This window comes from Platichthys flesus, chromosome 9 (assembly GCF_949316205.1).
Source record: "Platichthys flesus chromosome 9, fPlaFle2.1, whole genome shotgun sequence".
NCBI classification, from domain to species: domain Eukaryota; kingdom Metazoa; phylum Chordata; class Actinopteri; order Pleuronectiformes; family Pleuronectidae; genus Platichthys; species Platichthys flesus.
Window position 1 is genome coordinate 14,398,053 of NC_084953.1, and position 18,078 is coordinate 14,416,130.

Consider the following 18,078-nt stretch of genomic DNA (forward strand, 5'->3'; position numbering starts at 1 on the left):
CCTTGAACATGCCGCGTCTTAAATAGTACCTCTGAGCTGCCATTGGCTGACGGGCCCCGGGCGGGGAATGGAAAAATATGGGTAAAGTCAATCATTACAGTTTTATTAGAAGAGCTAACAACACTGGTTGCTAGTGTTGGTTATCATTAAAAACCAGTATGTTGCATTAGTAATGCACCATTTCACTTTACTATAGGCCAATATTTTTGTACCAGTTCCTACATAAGAAATAGATTCCTGCTTAAACTGATCATTCATTGCCTATCTTCTGAATTCATTGATTAAAAATTACATTATTTATTGATTGTTGTACAAAATGATAATGACATTCCACTTTTAAATTTGGCTAAATCTAATGTAAAACTATAAAAGTATGTTCAGGAGTTGTATGATGTGTACATGGGACGTGGATGTACACATGCAACTGCTGAACATATAGCGACCCAGGAAACTGAGAATCTTCCTGTAAAGGTATGATCAATAATAATTATGAATCTGCAGAAAACACAACTATTGTCATTGCTGTGCATGTTCTCCACAGATAAGGGATAATGAAACTTTATTTGTAGAGCGAGTTTCATGCGAAAAGATACTTCACCTCATTTAAAATATAATAAAGACTTATTTTTAATACATACTGAGTTCATTTTAGATAGGACAAGATACAGTAACATGTCAGGACAAACTCAATATTGAGAAGATGAGATTGATTGATTGATATTGAGAAGATGAATTTCAGAATTCCTTTTCCTTTATTAAACCAGCCTAGATAAAGAACACGGTATTTAGACGATAACCACAGATGAACTTTGAGACCCATACTGTAAACTGTTGTCAGTGTCTACAGTTTGTTGCATCGACGCTGCAGGTTGTGTGTGTTTTATGAAACAGGAGCTGCTTTAGTCTAACTCATATTGTACAGTATGTGTCAGCGGTCACCTACATGGCAGACTCTCTCCCTGACATTCTAGGACACAGACGGCCTGGCTGGATCTTCTGGGGCCCCTCACTGATCTCCTGTTGTCATGGCATCAGAGGCAGAAACAAATCTGCTTTGTGTAAGCCAGACGTCTTCTTAAGATGCTCTGAGCTCGCAACTGAGAGGTTCTTTCAAAATATAAGTGATGGTTTTTGTATTCTTATGTGTTTTCTTCTTTTTCACGATCATTGCATCAAACAATAAAACAGTCAAGTTGAAAGTCCTTGGCTGACCTGCAATGTCATTGGAAATCACCAACTCAGTTTCCATTGTTTCAAATGTTTTGATATTTGACCTTTGACCCATTGCAACAATTACTCATCAAATGGACTAGTGTGTAGTTACAATCCAGCTGGAGATACTGTGCCAATACTAAGGGAAACAGACTAGTTGGCTTCCTCTGGATAATTTGTTTCCCAAAACTGTGGCAGAGGAGCTGATGGTCAAAGTTTACAAGGGCGTTGGTGTGAAGGTCGAACAAACAGTGACACGTTGACCCAAGTTACAACAAACCACTGATATTATGATGAATGATCAGGTAGTTTGAAGGTTGTGGTGGAAGTATAACTTTTTGATATAACAAAAACTGGAAATTGCTGTTACTCCCAACCTGATTGATTGATTGATTGATTGATTGATTGATTGATGGAATATTGATTGATTGATTGATCAGACAAACTAACCCTAGGTATTAGACCTTTATATAAAGTTGTGCTACAATAAATACTCACAGAAGTGTCAGACCATTAGATGGGACATTTGTCATACAAAATCAATCTATATGTACAGGAATAGACTTTAAGAGATTCAAATTAAATAATCCATTTGCCGTAATTCTATATTACATCAATACATTTTTGAAAACCAGGGACAATATTTAAAATCTGAACTTTCATAGGCTAAACCATGGCACTGCTTTCAGCTTTGTGATGATTCACTTTTCATATTGTTCAATGGGTTTTAGTTTTGTGTTCAAGTTTGATGGAAAGATTCGGACAGTTTTCTTATCCCATAACAAATCTTAGTCCCATATTTTATTTTAAGAAAATTTTAAATCATGAGCTCGATGGATTCAGTCAGGCGGGTTTGCAGCATCTGAAGACTCTTACAATCTGAGTAAGAGCTTTACATTTAAACCAATCACAGCCCAGTGCTTCAGATCCATCTAAAACTAAATATTCATACAAACCTGCAGATAGGACAAACCTTGGGGTCACAAGTCTTTGTTTATGTGAGGGCAGCACAATAAGCTACATGTACAGGCTGTTAAATATGATGTCGCTCTTATCATCACAAATGAGGTGTGTGAGACACTGTCTTTGTCTTTCTTCCTCCTCGTCCTCCACACACACACACACACATACATACACAACAGATGTTGCTCCCACAGCAGAGCAAATAGAAGTTGGATCCCAAGCTTTTACTCTTTCTGTGAACATGACAACGTTTTCCTTGAAAAGCAATGACTTTACTTGCTTTCCCACTCTCTGGCGCCTGATGTTCTCAGAAAGACTCCTGGGTTGAGGAGGTGATGAAAGGCAGAGCGAGTCAGTGCCAACAGAGGAAGTGAATAAGAGGAAACTACTCCCTCAAGTTTGGGGACAACAACATGTCTTACACCTTCTTCACTTCAGTCAGAATTGTTTTATTTGCCAAATGTAAAACAGGAATTGGATGTAGTGATGGTATACAGTATATGTGTACGTAAACATAACAGTGCATGCTACTGAACAGGTTTTAAAAGTCACCTTTGTGGGCTCAACAACATGTGTCCACCAACACATATGAGGGAATATTTCCACAGTGACCACCTCGACAGAGATGATGGACATTGGAGGTTAAGTCTGCTCCTCACTGGTAATATTTGTTATATTAACAGGATCCAATTCTCTCTATTCTGATTATTTTCCCCACAATTCTACATGCATAAATTCCTGTTTTGCTGTTTTTTAGAATGTAAGTACACTTCAGAAGGTGTGAAGGATAATGTCAGAGATATCTTGTATGAGGTCAAATAATGTGTATAGAAACAGCTTGTTCTCAATGGAGGATGTTATAAGGAGCTGTAATTGTGTAGATAATGGAAACCAGTACAGAATATTGAGCAGAAATATAATAGTGGTATAATATATTTTTTTGTTGAGTATGATACATTGCTAATTACGTGTTCCTTGATGATGAAGCAAGATAGAGAGCATAATAACAGTTACAGAAAAGGGAACATTCTCTTTTCTAAACAAATGGTGTTTCAGAGTTTAACATAGAAAGTAAAAACCTTTTCACCAGATATGAAAAAAAGACAAAAACTATGATTCAAAAGGAAAGGAATTGCAGTACAAATTACTCCTTGTACATCCATCAAACCATTAACTGTCTAAATCCGGTGTTTTGCTCAACATTTTTCTGATTCCTCAGTTTGATGCCAATCACTTGGGAATCACTTTCACAGAAACTGGGAAACATGTTTTCTTCCCTCAGTCATTCTGTGGATTGGCTTGGGGGTTCGTAATATGTTTTGAATTTGTAGTAAAGCTGGCTTTGTGATAACAACATGTTATGATCCAATACTATCAAAACACAATGGATGTGGCCTCTGACTGTATTCAGATGTCAACCGATCCACTTTGATGTTTGTGTGTGACGAGCGCGACTGTTAATGCAGTTGTGAGCCTCGAGGGAAAAGTAGCAAAGCCTAATAATATGAACAAGAAGCTACAAACTGTAGCAGGTTCCGTGTTTGGTTTTAATGGATCAGTACGATGTGTCTACACTGAAGTCAAAGCAGCACATCAACAGCAGCAGTGTCCAACATTAGAATCCACTGTCAGTGTCTGAACAGGAAGTGTTTAGGCACAGAACAAAATGGAGGTCACGTACTATACAAGATGCCTAAGTGTGTTTAAACCAAGACCAAAGAAAATCTATTTCTATCTATCTGTCTGAACCTTTCCTGTTACGACCTCGGGCTCGACTGTTGCACTGTTTATCTTCTGTCTGATCCCTCTCCGATGTTTTCCTTTATCTGCTTGTGTGTCCACGGGATCTTGTTTTTGACAGAGAGTAAACGTCAGTTTTCTTTTTTGTCTGACTCTACACTGAGTCTAAATAGTTTTTACTGATCCGTAACACAATAAGAATTAACAGAACCAAATGCTTGTGCACTGAAGGTGTCCATGCAGTCGTTAGATCGGGGTTCATGCCTCAGCTGGTCAGACTCAGCTTAAGTTTTATATTTGGATTTATGCTGTTTTTGGCATGTTAGCACACTATGTGAACATAATCTCAAAATACAACTTGGGATGACATGAACCATTACCAGAGTCACTGAGGCTCGTTCCTTAAGGAGCAGGGATGTATTCACTAAATCTCATCGTATGGAAAGTAAGCAATGCATTAAATTGGATTTAGAAATGTAATATAAAGAAGGAAATCCCTTCAGTGTGGTTCACAGACCTTGAAGATCAATCCTGTACTCTGTGTCCTGGTAGGAAATGAAATGTGTCTGTTAACAAAACAAACACGGCATAGTTCCTTCAACTCTCAATGTTTGCTACTCATTGTGGTGTTTTGTAATGTGATGTTTCCATGTGATGTATATGTTTTAAATTAAAATACTGCAGATCTTTTTCAACAACAGTATTTTACCAAACTCTTTGGAGCTGAACTGATGAAAAGGACTTTCATTTAAAAAAAAGTGTGAATAGAATTGCTAAATGCTCCAGCGATAACTCTAAGTAGGCTCTGTGTACGTTTTGTATCTAAACTGTTCTTATCAGGGTATAAGGGGCACCTTGCATTGAGTTTGCACAAACACGTGCTGTTTGCATCAGTATTCAGGGGTTTGCATTATATAACAAATGATGTGATTGTCAAAGCTGTCATTATATGATGTATATATAATATTTAGCAAAGATCCAAATAATTTTTTCAGTATTTAATTTTTTCCATGCATCTCCATTTTGTTAGAAAATGTACCACAGGAGATGTTTGACCACCACTTCCTGACTGTAGCTTAGTAGGTCAGATGGATCATCTGTCAAGTTCTAAAACTCATAAATAATTAATTATATAAAAGCAACTTGAGCAGTGTGTAGTATTGAATTATCTCTTTATTAAACCATCCCAGGCTTTTTCTCGATACAGTGCACTTAACAGCTTGCATGGAGACCAGTTTGATCAATCGTTCCAAAGCCTTTTGCATTAAATCACATTTTATAAAAACACACACGACAATGGAAGCCTGCCAAAATATATTACAGCTTAATATACAAATATATAAATGTACATTCCATAAATACAATATGAAGTATTCTTGAGATGTATTATGGCTATCATGTAGGCCAGTCCATCACAAATTACAAAGGCTTGCATTTTTGTATTTCTTTCAGTGATTTAGTAACGCTTGACCTTTCAAAAATAAGGGCATGTCATAGCCTGAGTTTAGTCATTGAGGTAAACTGTTTCAGGTGAGACACTGTTGACCCATTCATTACATTTTCAAGTGCACTTAGCCATTACTGGATCATTAAAAGTGACCTTCATTTTCATGACAAAACCTAAGAACGCGTGACCGTGCTGGACGGCACTTTCAATGACCTTAACATCAAAAGCAGCTGCAGGGGACAAAGAGCCTTTTAAAGTGACCAGTGACACAATAACCAAAACGCAATCAAAGAAAAAGCAAGGCTTCAAGAGATCAGATATCAACATATAACTCATATTCAAAAAATATATATATAATACTGATTAAGAAAGGTATGTACATTGACCACTGGGATTTTCTGTTCAGTAAATATTTCTTTGGTCCCTGTTGATTGTTGGGAATTACTGGTGAGATGTAGATGAACGTTCGGGACAAAGTGATCAAGTTGCACGATAACAAACAAAAAGCGAAAAAAAAGTAAATTATGCCTGTCACTCTGAATCATTTTTCTTAGATTAACAATAATCCAAGTTCACATAGGCAAAGAACACCCGCCAGTTCAGAGTTTGAAATTACATTATAAATCAGTATAAACAGTAAATGACAGATTCAACATAAAAAAACAATGATTACAAAGATATGCAGTGAAAGCTTCTCAGAGTGTGAATTTATAAAAGTGTGACCACATCATCACGAACAGGAGAGCTTGTGAACAGTGGGACGAGGGTGTGTTGGTTGCACTGGGAGTTTGAGTAAAGATAAGCAGGAAGGATCATAAAGACTAAGCAGTGTCTCTCTCTCCCTCTCTCCGTCTCTTTCTCTCTCTCTCTCAGTCGCAGAACAAGGCTTTCACGGGGTGCTGTCCATCTTTGGCTGTGTGTGAAGAGATGGATAATGTGCAGGATGTGTCTGATCGAGTGCAACTTCAAGCGTCGTTCTGCACAAAATTACTCCCTTGCATTTTCAGCTTGTGAATCCTAGAGACAACAAAAAACAGACAAAAGAAAACACAGTGAATAGAAGAACTTCTGCTCCTGATGATACATACAGTAACAAGGCTCTTTGATCAAGCTGGACATGTTTTGATACCATTTTTCTCTTCCTGGTACGGTATACTGATACCAAGAACTGTTCCGATAACGATTCATCTAAAGACATAACGTATATAATGTGTTTCAAGAGCTGTATTAACTCTATATGGAAGTGCTATGGCATATTCCTGGAGTTGTAACTGGCAACACTAAAGTCCTGCAGGTGGTACATGCTGCCGTTTAACTTGTGTGACGTTCCAGCGTGAAATATTGTTGCCAAATTGACATTTTCGATGCTGGTATCGGAACATCTCTAGTCCAGGTGGCACATCCAGACTCAATATACAGGAAGCTGTTTCTTAACTTACAATTTCTCTTTACGGCTCATGTTGTCTTCTTTTGACTTGACAAACACTGTATCTTCTCCTCCCCTGACCATGTAGGCAAACTCTCCTTCCTTTGGACTGAAGATCACCCTGAAATTACACAGCAAATAAACACAGATGTCAATGGAATTACATAAATATCACCGGGTTTATTCTGTGTCTTGGCGTTAGTGACCTTGCTGACAGCTTACCTGGACTGGGTCTCCCCGGACTTAATGCGCATTTTCCGGATGTGCAACTGTGTGCTGCTCCAGAAGGACCAGCTGATGATAGAGTCCTTCTCCCAGCGCAGCTTGACGATCATCAAGTCTCCGATATTGACGTCGGTGGTGATCAGGAAAGAGAGGGTGGTGTTACCATTCAGCACTGGCCTGCAGGGTGAGAGGAGCAGAGACGGTGAGAGGTCAGCTGCTCAGATCGAACTATTTTCTGTCTGTGTGCTGGACACATGTGTGTGACCTGGTTTACTTTTTGAAGTACATACAGGACAAAGGGGATGTCCTCCTTCTCTCCGTTGGTTCCAAACAGAGAGATCTTCAATGGCTGCTCCGTGAAGCTCAGACTGTCCTTACTGAAGAAATGCACCTTCACTTGGTAATGGAAAACTGTGAGAGCAGAGTAAACAGTTTACTGAGGGTCAGCTTTACACTTCAGACACAAACACAGCCTGTCGTGTTCCCAGCAACTGGCCCACGCCTCTCAGAATGACACTGAAAGTAGGCTTATTACTACATTATAGTGATATAATAAACATTAATGTGACTGTCACATTACTGCATCTATAGGTTATGCTTTAAAGTTTCAAAGTTTTAGTTTTTACCATCATTGACATCCAAGTTATTATTTGAGTGCGTGCAATTTGTTGAGTGCCTGATTATCCAGAGTAAACTGATAGATCACAAATCTATAATTAGTATTGCCAATCAAACTACAAGTAACAGCTTATCCCTCTTAGAAATATTAAGCTCCTGCATAAATACAATATATCTATGACCAAACGACGTTTAATAAACATACTAAGCCTCCAACACACATTAGCATCTCTAAAACATCATCAACATTCAGCTGCACCACAATAACACTGCTGACTTAAATCTTAAATAAACCTTTCCACTGCTGGTATATGCAATGGTGTCAGGTTACCAGCATACCCCCAGCCACTAAAATACCCATGACCTGCTCTCCATGTGACCTTCTGAGTGCTCGCTACTTGTTGGACACAAGTGTTTGCATGGAGTGTTTATATATTTATGTGAAGCAATCTGTCTTGCGTAATGTGAATTGTGCTAAATTATTACATTTGCAGCCCTGTATTATCATATTGTAAACTACCAAGTCCTTTTTACATAAACGTCATTGAAAGATACCATTTTCCTTGAAGGTACATGTCTTTTTTCTCAGTATTTACCTTTGTAGGGCATCATGTCGCGGGTCTTGAGGTACATCTTGGTGCTGCGGGTGGTGCGGACCTTGTTGATGTTGTAGCCCAGCTTGTTGCAGCGGTTCTTCCTGCAGTTGAGGCACATGCCCTTGTTGAAGGCCTCTTTGGAGTTGCAGCGGTATGCCATGGTCTGCTGCTCGGTGCTCAGCAGAGAGTCGATGTACAGGTGGACCGAGCGCTCGTGGGAGCATTTGACGAGCTGGTCCATATCTGTAACACACGCAGGGCAAAGATACAATGAAACCACGTCATGTGTCAATAAAAACATCAACGTCAAAAATGTCTGCCTCATGCGTATGTGTTTGTTTTATGACTCTTGACACGTCAGCGTCGACCAATTGCAGACCCATATGTAAGTTCCTTCTTGCTCAGCTGAAGCACTTGGCAACAGCAAAGGAAAGGAACCAGAAAAAAGACCAAGCTTTCATCTCTTCATGTAAAAGAACATGTCAGTGACTCCCTGGGAATCTGTAGCTGGTAGAAGCACATATGCTTTAATTGTAACCCCTGAGAGCTTTTATAGAGTGTGTCTTTTGACACTGTGTAAACATGCGTGACAATTCTTGAACATGTACAACACCATCGCTCCGATCATTCACTTTAATGTTGGCAGAGACGTGTACTTATGGTGCCGTGTGTCACACAGAGGAGGTGGAGAAGATTGGTACCATCAGGTCTGAGCAGCTGGAGAAACAGTTTCTCCCTAAATTAACTTTGACCGCTGTAGTCTTGGTGATGCTTTAATGATAAGGGCAGAAGCTTGCCAATATACTGACTGAATAACCTGATGCTGACAAACAAGCGTGCAATGTATGAATTAAAACTAAAGCAAAGTGATTAAAAGGCTGTACAATCAGCTAGGAGGGTTTTTGGGACCTACTTTGGAGGCCCTTGATCCCCCCCATTGAGATTGTCATCAACATATTCTGGATGTCACAGCCCGGCTGGAAGGTGCCACCGTTGGGGTAGATATCGATGTGTCCCACGGACCTCTGGATGCCGATGCTGCGGTCCGGGGAGCCCCTGGTGTTGGTGTGCAGGACGTCCACGAACTGGGCATCGTCACGGGACAGAATGCTCTGTTCGTCGGCGTGCTCAAAGGTGGGACCGGCCGGATCCAGACCTGCGTAGAAGAAGGAAAACGTTTTCACTTATTGTTGCCACACTACAGGAAGAGGACACGGATGAGGACACAAAAAGTCTATGATTGAACCAATACAACTGTACATTCAATCATCTGCTTCATTTGGCCTCTTTCCACCGTGTGCAGCTCTGAACACTGATCAAGCGAATCAGTGACTGTGGACTGCCGCTCTCACAATCAGAAGGTCTGAGAGGTTTCAAAGATTTCAGGAAGATGGATAGATTCACATTTACAGTACAGGAAGAAAATGGTCTAAATTTATGGTTTCCATAAAACCATAAATCCATAAATTTAGATTTTAAAATCCATCCAATCAGTTTGATGCTTGTAGCTGAAAATCAAAACAAATGGTCATAACAGACTGATTCATTTGTAAAGAGGAGGTGAAACACTGCGCTAATAAAGGCTAAATTCACATTCGAATTAAGGAAGTAGTTATGATTGACAAACCATTGGTAAAATGCTGCACCTAAAGTTAACCGTTGTGTATGTTTTGTTTAGAAATGTGATCTTAAATGTGTCTACAGCTGATTTCAGACATGCACTGAACTCCAGATAATCTCCTCACATCATCCAAAGGGGCTGCATGTGAGAACACAAATGTCTGAATCTGCTGCTGCAGACGTTCTCTGGAACTTCTCCTGCCGGTGCCCTGATGAAAATAACTAAGGCATACATTTAGAAGAAACCGAATAAAATGTCCTCTTGGAAAGACGGGATTTCACAATAAGGGTCGAAAACAGTTTGGCTGTGCTGTACATGATCTCTGCAGTGGAATCTACACGTCATGTCCTTGGTGCTCTACCCAGGCACCAGCCCTCATCTGAACACTCCACAGGTTTGTTGTCACGAACGTGTCTGAGACGGACAATCTCCTGCCGGGTTCTTTATATGTGGAAGGCAAAATCTGGAGAATGTCCGGATCCCAATTTTTTCAGACATTGTCCACAGTTCATGTCTGACCACTGCTAATGTTTCCACTGTCTGTATCTGTTGATGTTCTCACCTGTGATCCTGCTGATTTTATGGTTGGTGAGGTCTCCGGCAATTCCAGCCACATGTGCTCCCAGACTGTAACCCACCAGGTGAATCCTCTCCCAGGGCAACTGCAGCTCATTCTGAGGGGTCAGAGATGGATGAGATGTGACAAGATGTCACCCTTAAACAGCTTCAGATTAATACCGTAGAGTGAGATGTTCGTGGCAAACTCGAACAACTCTCTGTTTGGATCTTAATAGACTTTGGGACATTGTCCGGGACTTTGAAAGACTTTTATGTTTGAAGCCACGTAAACAAACAACAAACAAATGAGAGCGTCACTCGAGCCAATGGGCCTCAGATGATCATTCAAAAGCTGTGATACACTAAACACTGAACCTCGTAAAGAGAGGCTGCTGTGAGCCACAGTCACGGCTATAAAATGCCTTTATGGGGTGTTCAAGATCATAACCTGTGGGAAAACATATCAGCAGCAGCACTTCTATGTAAAATATAAATATATATATCACATTATGAGATACAGGTTCACCAGCGGCTCTTATTTCTTTGCTGTCATACTAACATAATGATGATTCATTCAAAAGCTGTAGGCCAAGTCCAAAAGTGAACAAAGAGGATGTAGGTATTCTGACCCAGCTGAAAGTCAGCCGTTCACTGAAAACACCCACTTGTATCCAGGTCACGAACTTGGCGACATCACGGCCCACCAGTTTGGTGTAGGCTGCGGAGGTCGAGTAGTGCTGGTTGGCGCGTGTCAGCCAGTCCACCACGATCACGTTAGCGTCAGGAACCCGTTCGTACAGTGCAGACACCAGCTTGGGCACCCAGCTCTCAAACATCCCTGTTACCTGTAACACAACACACACACACGCACACACTCAGTCACACAGATTTCTAAGGTCAGCAGCAGTATGGCGTGATATATATTCTGGGTGTCATTAGGTTCAGATGTTGTTGCATGACCGGCTCTAAATCACATTATGGGAGCAGATGCATGGACTGTTTGCACTAACTCAACTCTGTCAATGTGTTTTCTCAGAAATGAAGTGGATTTTTGAGGATCAGTTTGCTGAATGAATCTCATTCATCAGATTTAGTCTGATTCTTACAGAGATTAATGAGAAATCCAGGCTTCAACAGTTTGGACTGGGCTCAAGAATGATTATCAATTAGTCGGTTGTTTGACACAAATCATTATTTCATGTCTGCAGATGTTTTTGTTCCAACCAGACTGCTGTATTGGTTTGCCAATAATAATCAGCTAATATGAGCCTTTCACAGATAAACCGGTAACCTATGTTTGCCGATATGCAGCCATACAAAGACTTTAATCTTATTGAAGAAAAAATAAGGACAATTCTGATCTACTTTCTTAATTCAAGTCCTATATATCTGTGTTTTCCTTTCATTTACAGTTTTAATAAAGTTATAGTAAAGTTAGTGGTTGTAACTGTTAAATATTAAGCCTACTACGTAATGACATCTGAGGAAAAATTGCCAGTTTCTTTAAATATATATATATCTTCTGACTTGTCAGTGTCTGAAGTGTTTAACCCTGTGATTATAGGAACATATGTTGGGTGACATACCGTCCAGCCATGTATCAGGATGAAGCTCTGCGTCTGAACATTGAATTTACACTCCTCAATGGTCTCTGGCCTCCCGGCCACAATGTAGCACATGTCATCATCAGGGATGTCGGCTGTGCGCAGGGAGAACTTGGTCACAATGTCAGTGAAGTCTGCGATCCATTCAGCGGTGGTTGGCAGCGGAGCAGTGAAGGCTGTAGTGTTTACTGTGGCAACAAACAAATACAGACACACACACACACACACACACACACATACAAACACAAACAGAAAAGTAGATCATTAGATTGTTGTGGTATGTCAGAAATGTAGGACTGATGTGAGCCAGGTTTCTGACAGGGAAAAGTTTTTTTAGAGAGTTTATTACTCATACATCAATACAACAATGAAACCCCTTAACACAACTTGTTAACTTGCAGAAGCCAAACACACTGAAACTGACACCGTTTTCAATAAACAGCAACTTATTTTCCTGCAGACCACTAATCTCACCAGTGTGACTCAGGCAAGCAGCAACAACTCTGACTCATAGAGCATGACAGTGTCGCCCCCTTTTGTCTCCCCTGCATTTTTACCAGCATTAAGTTCAGGACTGAAAACTGTACTTTTTTTTTTGTTTGCCAAAGTTGAGATATATTTATTAAAAATCTATTTAAAAGTTTGAGCCAGAGTGTAAATGAAACATGAATAGGCCTAAGTCTAAATTGATTCAAGTGTAGAAATGTTATTAAAAATTTGAGATTTTTACAGGTAAACCCCAAAACCGGCTTATTTTTATACTGCAGCATCGAAAACAATGTTAATTTACTTCACTTATTACTATCAGTGTTTTTGAATAATCCGTTTTTTCATTTTAAATCTTTAGTTTTTTTCCCCCCTCTTGTGTTTCCTCAGACAAAAGGCCTGGGACATGGCTTTACCCCCATGCACACATGGTGAGAAATAGGATGCAGACCTGCAGACCTGGGGCTGTTCACGGGGGTTATTCCCGGTCAGCACGGCACGGCACGGCACGCGTTAATGGATCATGAACATAACATCCTGGCATCTCAAGAAAACAAGAAAAGTGATCTTACCAAACCCAGTGGTGGCTTCGGGGTTGGTAGAAAAAGCTGCAATGACGTTGACCAAAATTATCCATACAGTCCAAAAAATCCTATTTTCTTCTCCCATATTATTGAGACTTTATTTTTCCTATAAAACGAAGTGTCTGGAGTTGTCTGGAGGCTGCTTGTAAATCCACTGTGGGAACAGCCAGGTCACCTCTCTGTGCTGGTGAAGTTTCTTATGTTCTGTCACACATGCAGCTCCAAGTCATCTTTATGGTCGGCTCATTTGAATACCCAAACCTGATTGGCTGGGTCCGAGAGGTGGGGCGGGGTTCCAACTTCGTCCGAGCTCGGAATCGTTGAGCAAATATCATTCACAAGCTTCTTCACGGGGGAGAACACCTCAGCCCCCTGCACTTGAACTGCGGTGCTGTTATTATAATCTGTTACATATTAACATATTCATTTAAATTAACTAAACATGAGAGTTACTCCACACTTTGAACGTCAAGGCCTTTTGTGTGTGAAAGTTAATCTGATTTGTTTTTCCATGACCTAAAGTACAAAGAACAAGGCAGTTGGACTTCATATTGGGGGGGAAATAATTTGTGATCAAATGCTGGACGGAGGTGTTAGTTTTCCACCTCAGAGCCATAACGTTTCTTCAACCTTCTTTCACATCCCAGAGTCAGTATCATAAAATAATATATAAAAGAATAATTTCTCATCCCTCTTTAATTTGGGTTGACATGGGTTGAGTTTGGGGCTGACGACCCCCATCTGTAAAAATGAGCCTGTCACATAGACCAACGCCAGAGGTTACAGCTATCGTCAACATGTTGGCCGGCTACGGATTAATCTGGGTATCTCAGCAGAAACCATATTATCATTGTCTCTGATTTCAGCGTACACTCACAGCTTGGAGTTTGATTTGAAAGGATACGGTTTCCATGTTTTTAAATTGTGATATACATACAGCAAAAGACCAAACTGTCATCTAATATGTGTTTTCTGTTGAAATTGCCTTTACTTTCTCGACGTATAGAAGGAAAAAAAAACTATCTTTAATAATGGAAAATGTCCCCATAGTGGGACTAATAAAGGATTACCTTATATCATCTTATCTTATCTTAATATAAAATCAATCATCCCCACAGAGATCTTTCTCCTTTGTGAACTTAAACTGTTATAAAACTCAACAACAGAAACTACAATAAACTTATTTAGAGTTAGGGATGTGGGGTTAGTGTGTAAAAAGTACCAATAACACCAACTGCAGATATAGAAACCCACTTTATAAAATTGTAATGGATTTAATTTGAACTTTTCTGAAACACTAAAGACCTCTTGTTAATCATGATTTTTTATAAATTAGTGTTAAAAAGGGCCGGAGTCTCAGACCAAAAATGTATTAAAAAAATAGTAAAAGTAACTGCTTCATTTCACTTCATTAAAATCTCTCACTCTGCATGATTGAGCTCTATATTTTTTTTTCTAAATACAGACTTGTGTTTCTTTTCATCTCATAAATCTGAGTATATGTGTGTGTTTAGGTGTGTGTGTTTGTGTGTGTGTGTGTGTGTTTGTTTGTGTGTGCCAGGGATCGTTGGGAAGGTGATGCTTATGGCCGCAGCAGAAGGCCCAACCCATCCATTAGACAGGAGGCCGACGCCCCATCCCTCTCCCTGTGATCAGAGTCTCCATCTCTGCAGTAACTGTGCCTGACCCCGAGGGAGACGCGGTGATAAGCGACAGGGCAGAAATATTTGAGCTCGACTGTTACGCATTGTGTTTGTGACACACCCAGGCGGAGTAAAGATGTTTGGCTTCATGGAAGATGAGCTGTGACAAGACGACAGAGAGAAAGTGCAGTTTGGAGATGGGTAGAGGAAATGCAGCAACTGGTGTTTTGGTCTTACCACAGATCTGATGTATCCCGGTTTGCTCAGCCCACGATCCCTCCTGAGGAAATGAAAAGATCACTGCAGAGAGAAAGGAGATTTCCTGCGGTGGAGGAATTCCTTCTCTTTCCTGTCGCTGCTTTCTTCCTCAGGAGCTCTGCAAATCTGGAAGATTCACATTCCTGTGTTTGCGCCTCTGACAGATTACGTTGGGCTGTAACCTGCGTTGAGCCACACAGGCTGTGCTTCCCCCGGTCCACTGGGGGTTTGAGCTCTGCAAGGGGGTGTTCGGGAACTAATTGCAAATATTTGAATTAGCGATAAATACACTGGTATCTGCTTCACTTTCCTCCAGGGATTTAGACGTGTTTACAGGATTTAAAAGAGCAAACCACTGTTAACCACCCACACTCTGTAACTCCCATTTGTGGCAACATCACAGTCAGCTGTAAGTAAACAAATCCAAGAAAGTGAAATGTAGACTTTTTACGAACGTGTTTGAACAGCCGCGCAAACATACACTCGCACGCCCCCCCGACATGATGAAATCCTTGATACAAATGTTCATTCTGATGACTCACCGAGAGGGCTGATTCTATGAAAACCGGAAAAAAGGAGAATTTGGTTCATCAGCAACATGTAACATAAATAAATCTTGGTGAGTGTATCCGCAGGGGCCCATTGTGCCACAGCATGTGTGCAGCTTCTGCTCTGAAGGAGATGTTTGATCCACAGCCATGAGACAGGAGACGTGACGACTGATCCTCCTGTTTACTGGCTGTTTCCTGTGGACTTTGAAAATCGGATGACAATTTAACCAAACTTGATCTGGAGTTGCTCTTTTTGTGATTCTCTCTTGGTAGTTCCTGCAAACATGCGGCCTATTCAAGGTCGTCCTCTCGTTGTTTTCCATCACTTCATTGACACAAATCCTAGTGTGTTCCTCCGTTATCTGGATGTTTGCCCCGTCGCTCAGTCCAAACACATCCAAACTTTCCAAGAACCTTGAAGCCGGCTGGTGTAGTCAAACATGACCTTCGGATAAAGTCTGGACCCAGTTCTTCGCACTTTACCCCCAGTTTGCCTTTCAAACATACACGACAAAGTGAGAGATTCTCTGCCTTCACAATGGCAACAAATCCTCCAAGGTGGAGCAGCCGGGTGCAGCAGGCCGAGGCTGGAGCACATCGACACCTGCTTCAGCTCTTATCTCCACAAACTCTCCTGACATCTTTGTCTGTTTCTTCCATGTGTGGCTCCACTTTTTCACCCAGAGACATTTGTTTGGCTTTCAGGTTTTTTTTTCTTCACCAACATCAGATTCTGCTGACTTTATTCCAGGGGACCAGATAGAGAGAGTCCTCAGATAATCTGGAGGCTCTCACTCGGACATATTTGTTCACCCCTGCATCTCCTCAGGAGAACGTGCGGAGAATCTCCAGAGTTCAGTGCATGTCTGAAAGCAGCTGGTTTAACCTCTCATGAGATTTACTTTGTGAAATCTATCTGACACCACACTTTTTGCTGCAATTGCCCATTCATAAATCCATTACAGGGAAAAAAGACTTAAATGACCAAGGGAAAGAAAGGCATCTCTATGGGAGTCCAGACTTTTACGAGTCTCTTACTAAACAGTGGCATCATGAAAGCGCCGCAGAAAGACTCGTGGGGGAAGGCAGTATTTTATCCCTCTATTCAGGGCTGACATGAAGGGGTTGTGTTAACCACTTGTGCTGGCAGCTTAAAGAGGACATTAATTGAGTCCATGAATTGTACAGCATGTGAGTGTGTGTTTGCATGTTGCTGAAGGGTATTTACATCCCAAGACACTTGTGTCTATCTTGTGCCCTTGTGCTGTGGGTCCCTCTCAGTCCTCACTTCAATGACAAGTACTCCAAAAAGAAGTTGCGTCAAAATGTAAATTTAGGAGCTTAAAGAATTTTTCAGCAAGGTCAGCAGAACGCAGCATGCACAGAAACTGGCTTTGTTTGCACGTGCACAAGCCTTAAATGGTTAAACGCAGATAAAAGCACTTCGGTTGCTCCCCTGTGGGTCATTCCTCTTTTGCAGAGCCGTTTGTGTGTGTGTGTGTGTGTGTGTGTGTGTCTGTCTGTGTGAGACCCCATGCGTTCAGCAGGAGATCAGAAACGGCAACCTTCTCCTATATCAGCTTTGACATATAAATAAAAATATACTTGTCCAAGTTCAAGTGCGGATGTCGGACCCGTGTACCTGTTACATGCAGCAGCTCATTAGGACATTTTTGTCTGCCAGTTAAATAAGCCTGTGTGAGTGTGCATACGCTGAATATACTGTGCGTGCAGAGGAATGTTTATGTTCAGCAACTAGTTCAACTAGTTCCTCCATGAGATTGCAAGCCAACAATTATGATTTCACACTTTTTTGTACATTAGCACACTTACACACACACACAGAGGAATGTATGGGCTAGAGGCCATACATCTGTTGTTGTTGGTGCTCTGTAAACCAGGTCCTCCAGAGCTACAGATACATGCACACATGGCAGCGTGCACATTCAGATGGGTTTGAGATTAAAAGAAAAACCTGAATAAATAAGAGGAGAAACTAGACGAATGCAGGTGTTTCCACACAGGCCCGATGTATGGGACAATTCAGCACTGATCCAGGCTGTGGCACAAACACCGAGCAGCTGATTCTGGTTTGTATCAAGATGGCAGGAGAAAGAAAAAAAGTGACTTTGAAAGAGTGTTCATTCCTGGGCCATGGACGCAGCATCAGGCACAAAAACAAGATTGGCTGGTGTTTCAAAAGGAACAGTGCCTGAAATGACGTCTGCATTTAGATGATTGGGGAAAAAACATCAGTAAATAGGGTCTGAAACTGGGATTTACAGCTTTGATGCACTTCTTTGATACGTGAAGAGAACAGAAGAGGTTCGTCTCCTCAGGTGACTGACAGTGTCAACGCTGCAGGAGGTGATCAGAGAGTGTCAACAATCTGTCAAAAATATACCTAGGAAGGTCCTGTTGTACTTGGATGGGACTGTCGGTGGCAGCATGGCGTGACTCAATCTCAGATTCCATTGGCTGTCGTCCGATGATGAATTAGCCTCTGGGGGAAATGGTCCATATTTTGGGTCTTAGCGTAGACAGCG

The 18,078-nt window shown here is 41.0% G+C and overlaps 1 protein-coding gene across 2 annotated transcripts; it reads right to left on the reverse strand.

Annotated features, from left to right (window-relative positions):
- Window positions 1-5,070: 5,070 nt before the first annotated feature.
- lpla (lipoprotein lipase a) lies at window positions 5,071-15,291 on the reverse strand. Of its 2 annotated transcripts, XM_062396431.1 has the most exons (10): window positions 13,069-14,902; window positions 11,993-12,198; window positions 11,072-11,251; window positions 10,411-10,522; window positions 9,141-9,383; window positions 8,228-8,470; window positions 7,304-7,424; window positions 7,011-7,190; window positions 6,802-6,909; window positions 5,071-6,379 (listed from the first exon to the last, which is right to left on the reverse strand). In XM_062396431.1, the coding sequence occupies exons 1-10, from the start codon at window positions 13,163-13,165 to the stop codon at window positions 6,328-6,330; spliced, it is 1,542 nt and encodes a 513-aa protein (XP_062252415.1). In that variant the 5' UTR covers window positions 13,166-14,902; the 3' UTR covers window positions 5,071-6,327. The 2 variants fall into 2 exon arrangements, with proteins under 2 accessions (XP_062252415.1, XP_062252416.1); XM_062396432.1 differs by lacking the exons at window positions 5,071-6,379; window positions 6,802-6,909 and adding an exon at window positions 14,961-15,291 and having other exon boundaries at window positions 7,007-7,190; window positions 13,069-14,883.
- Window positions 15,292-18,078: the final 2,787 nt, after the last annotated feature.

Coding starts and splice junctions, on each gene's coding strand:
- lpla (XM_062396431.1), bottom strand. CDS start 13,165: ATGGGAGAAGAAAATAGGATTTTTTGGACTGTATGGATAATTTTGGTC. Junction 7,191..7,303: donor GAGGACATCCCCTTTGTCCT/GTATGTACTTCA, acceptor CTCACCCTGCAG/GCCAGTGCTGAATGGTAACA. Junction 6,910..7,010: donor TCCGGGGAGACCCAGTCCAG/GTAAGCTGTCAG, acceptor GTGTAATTTCAG/GGTGATCTTCAGTCCAAAGG.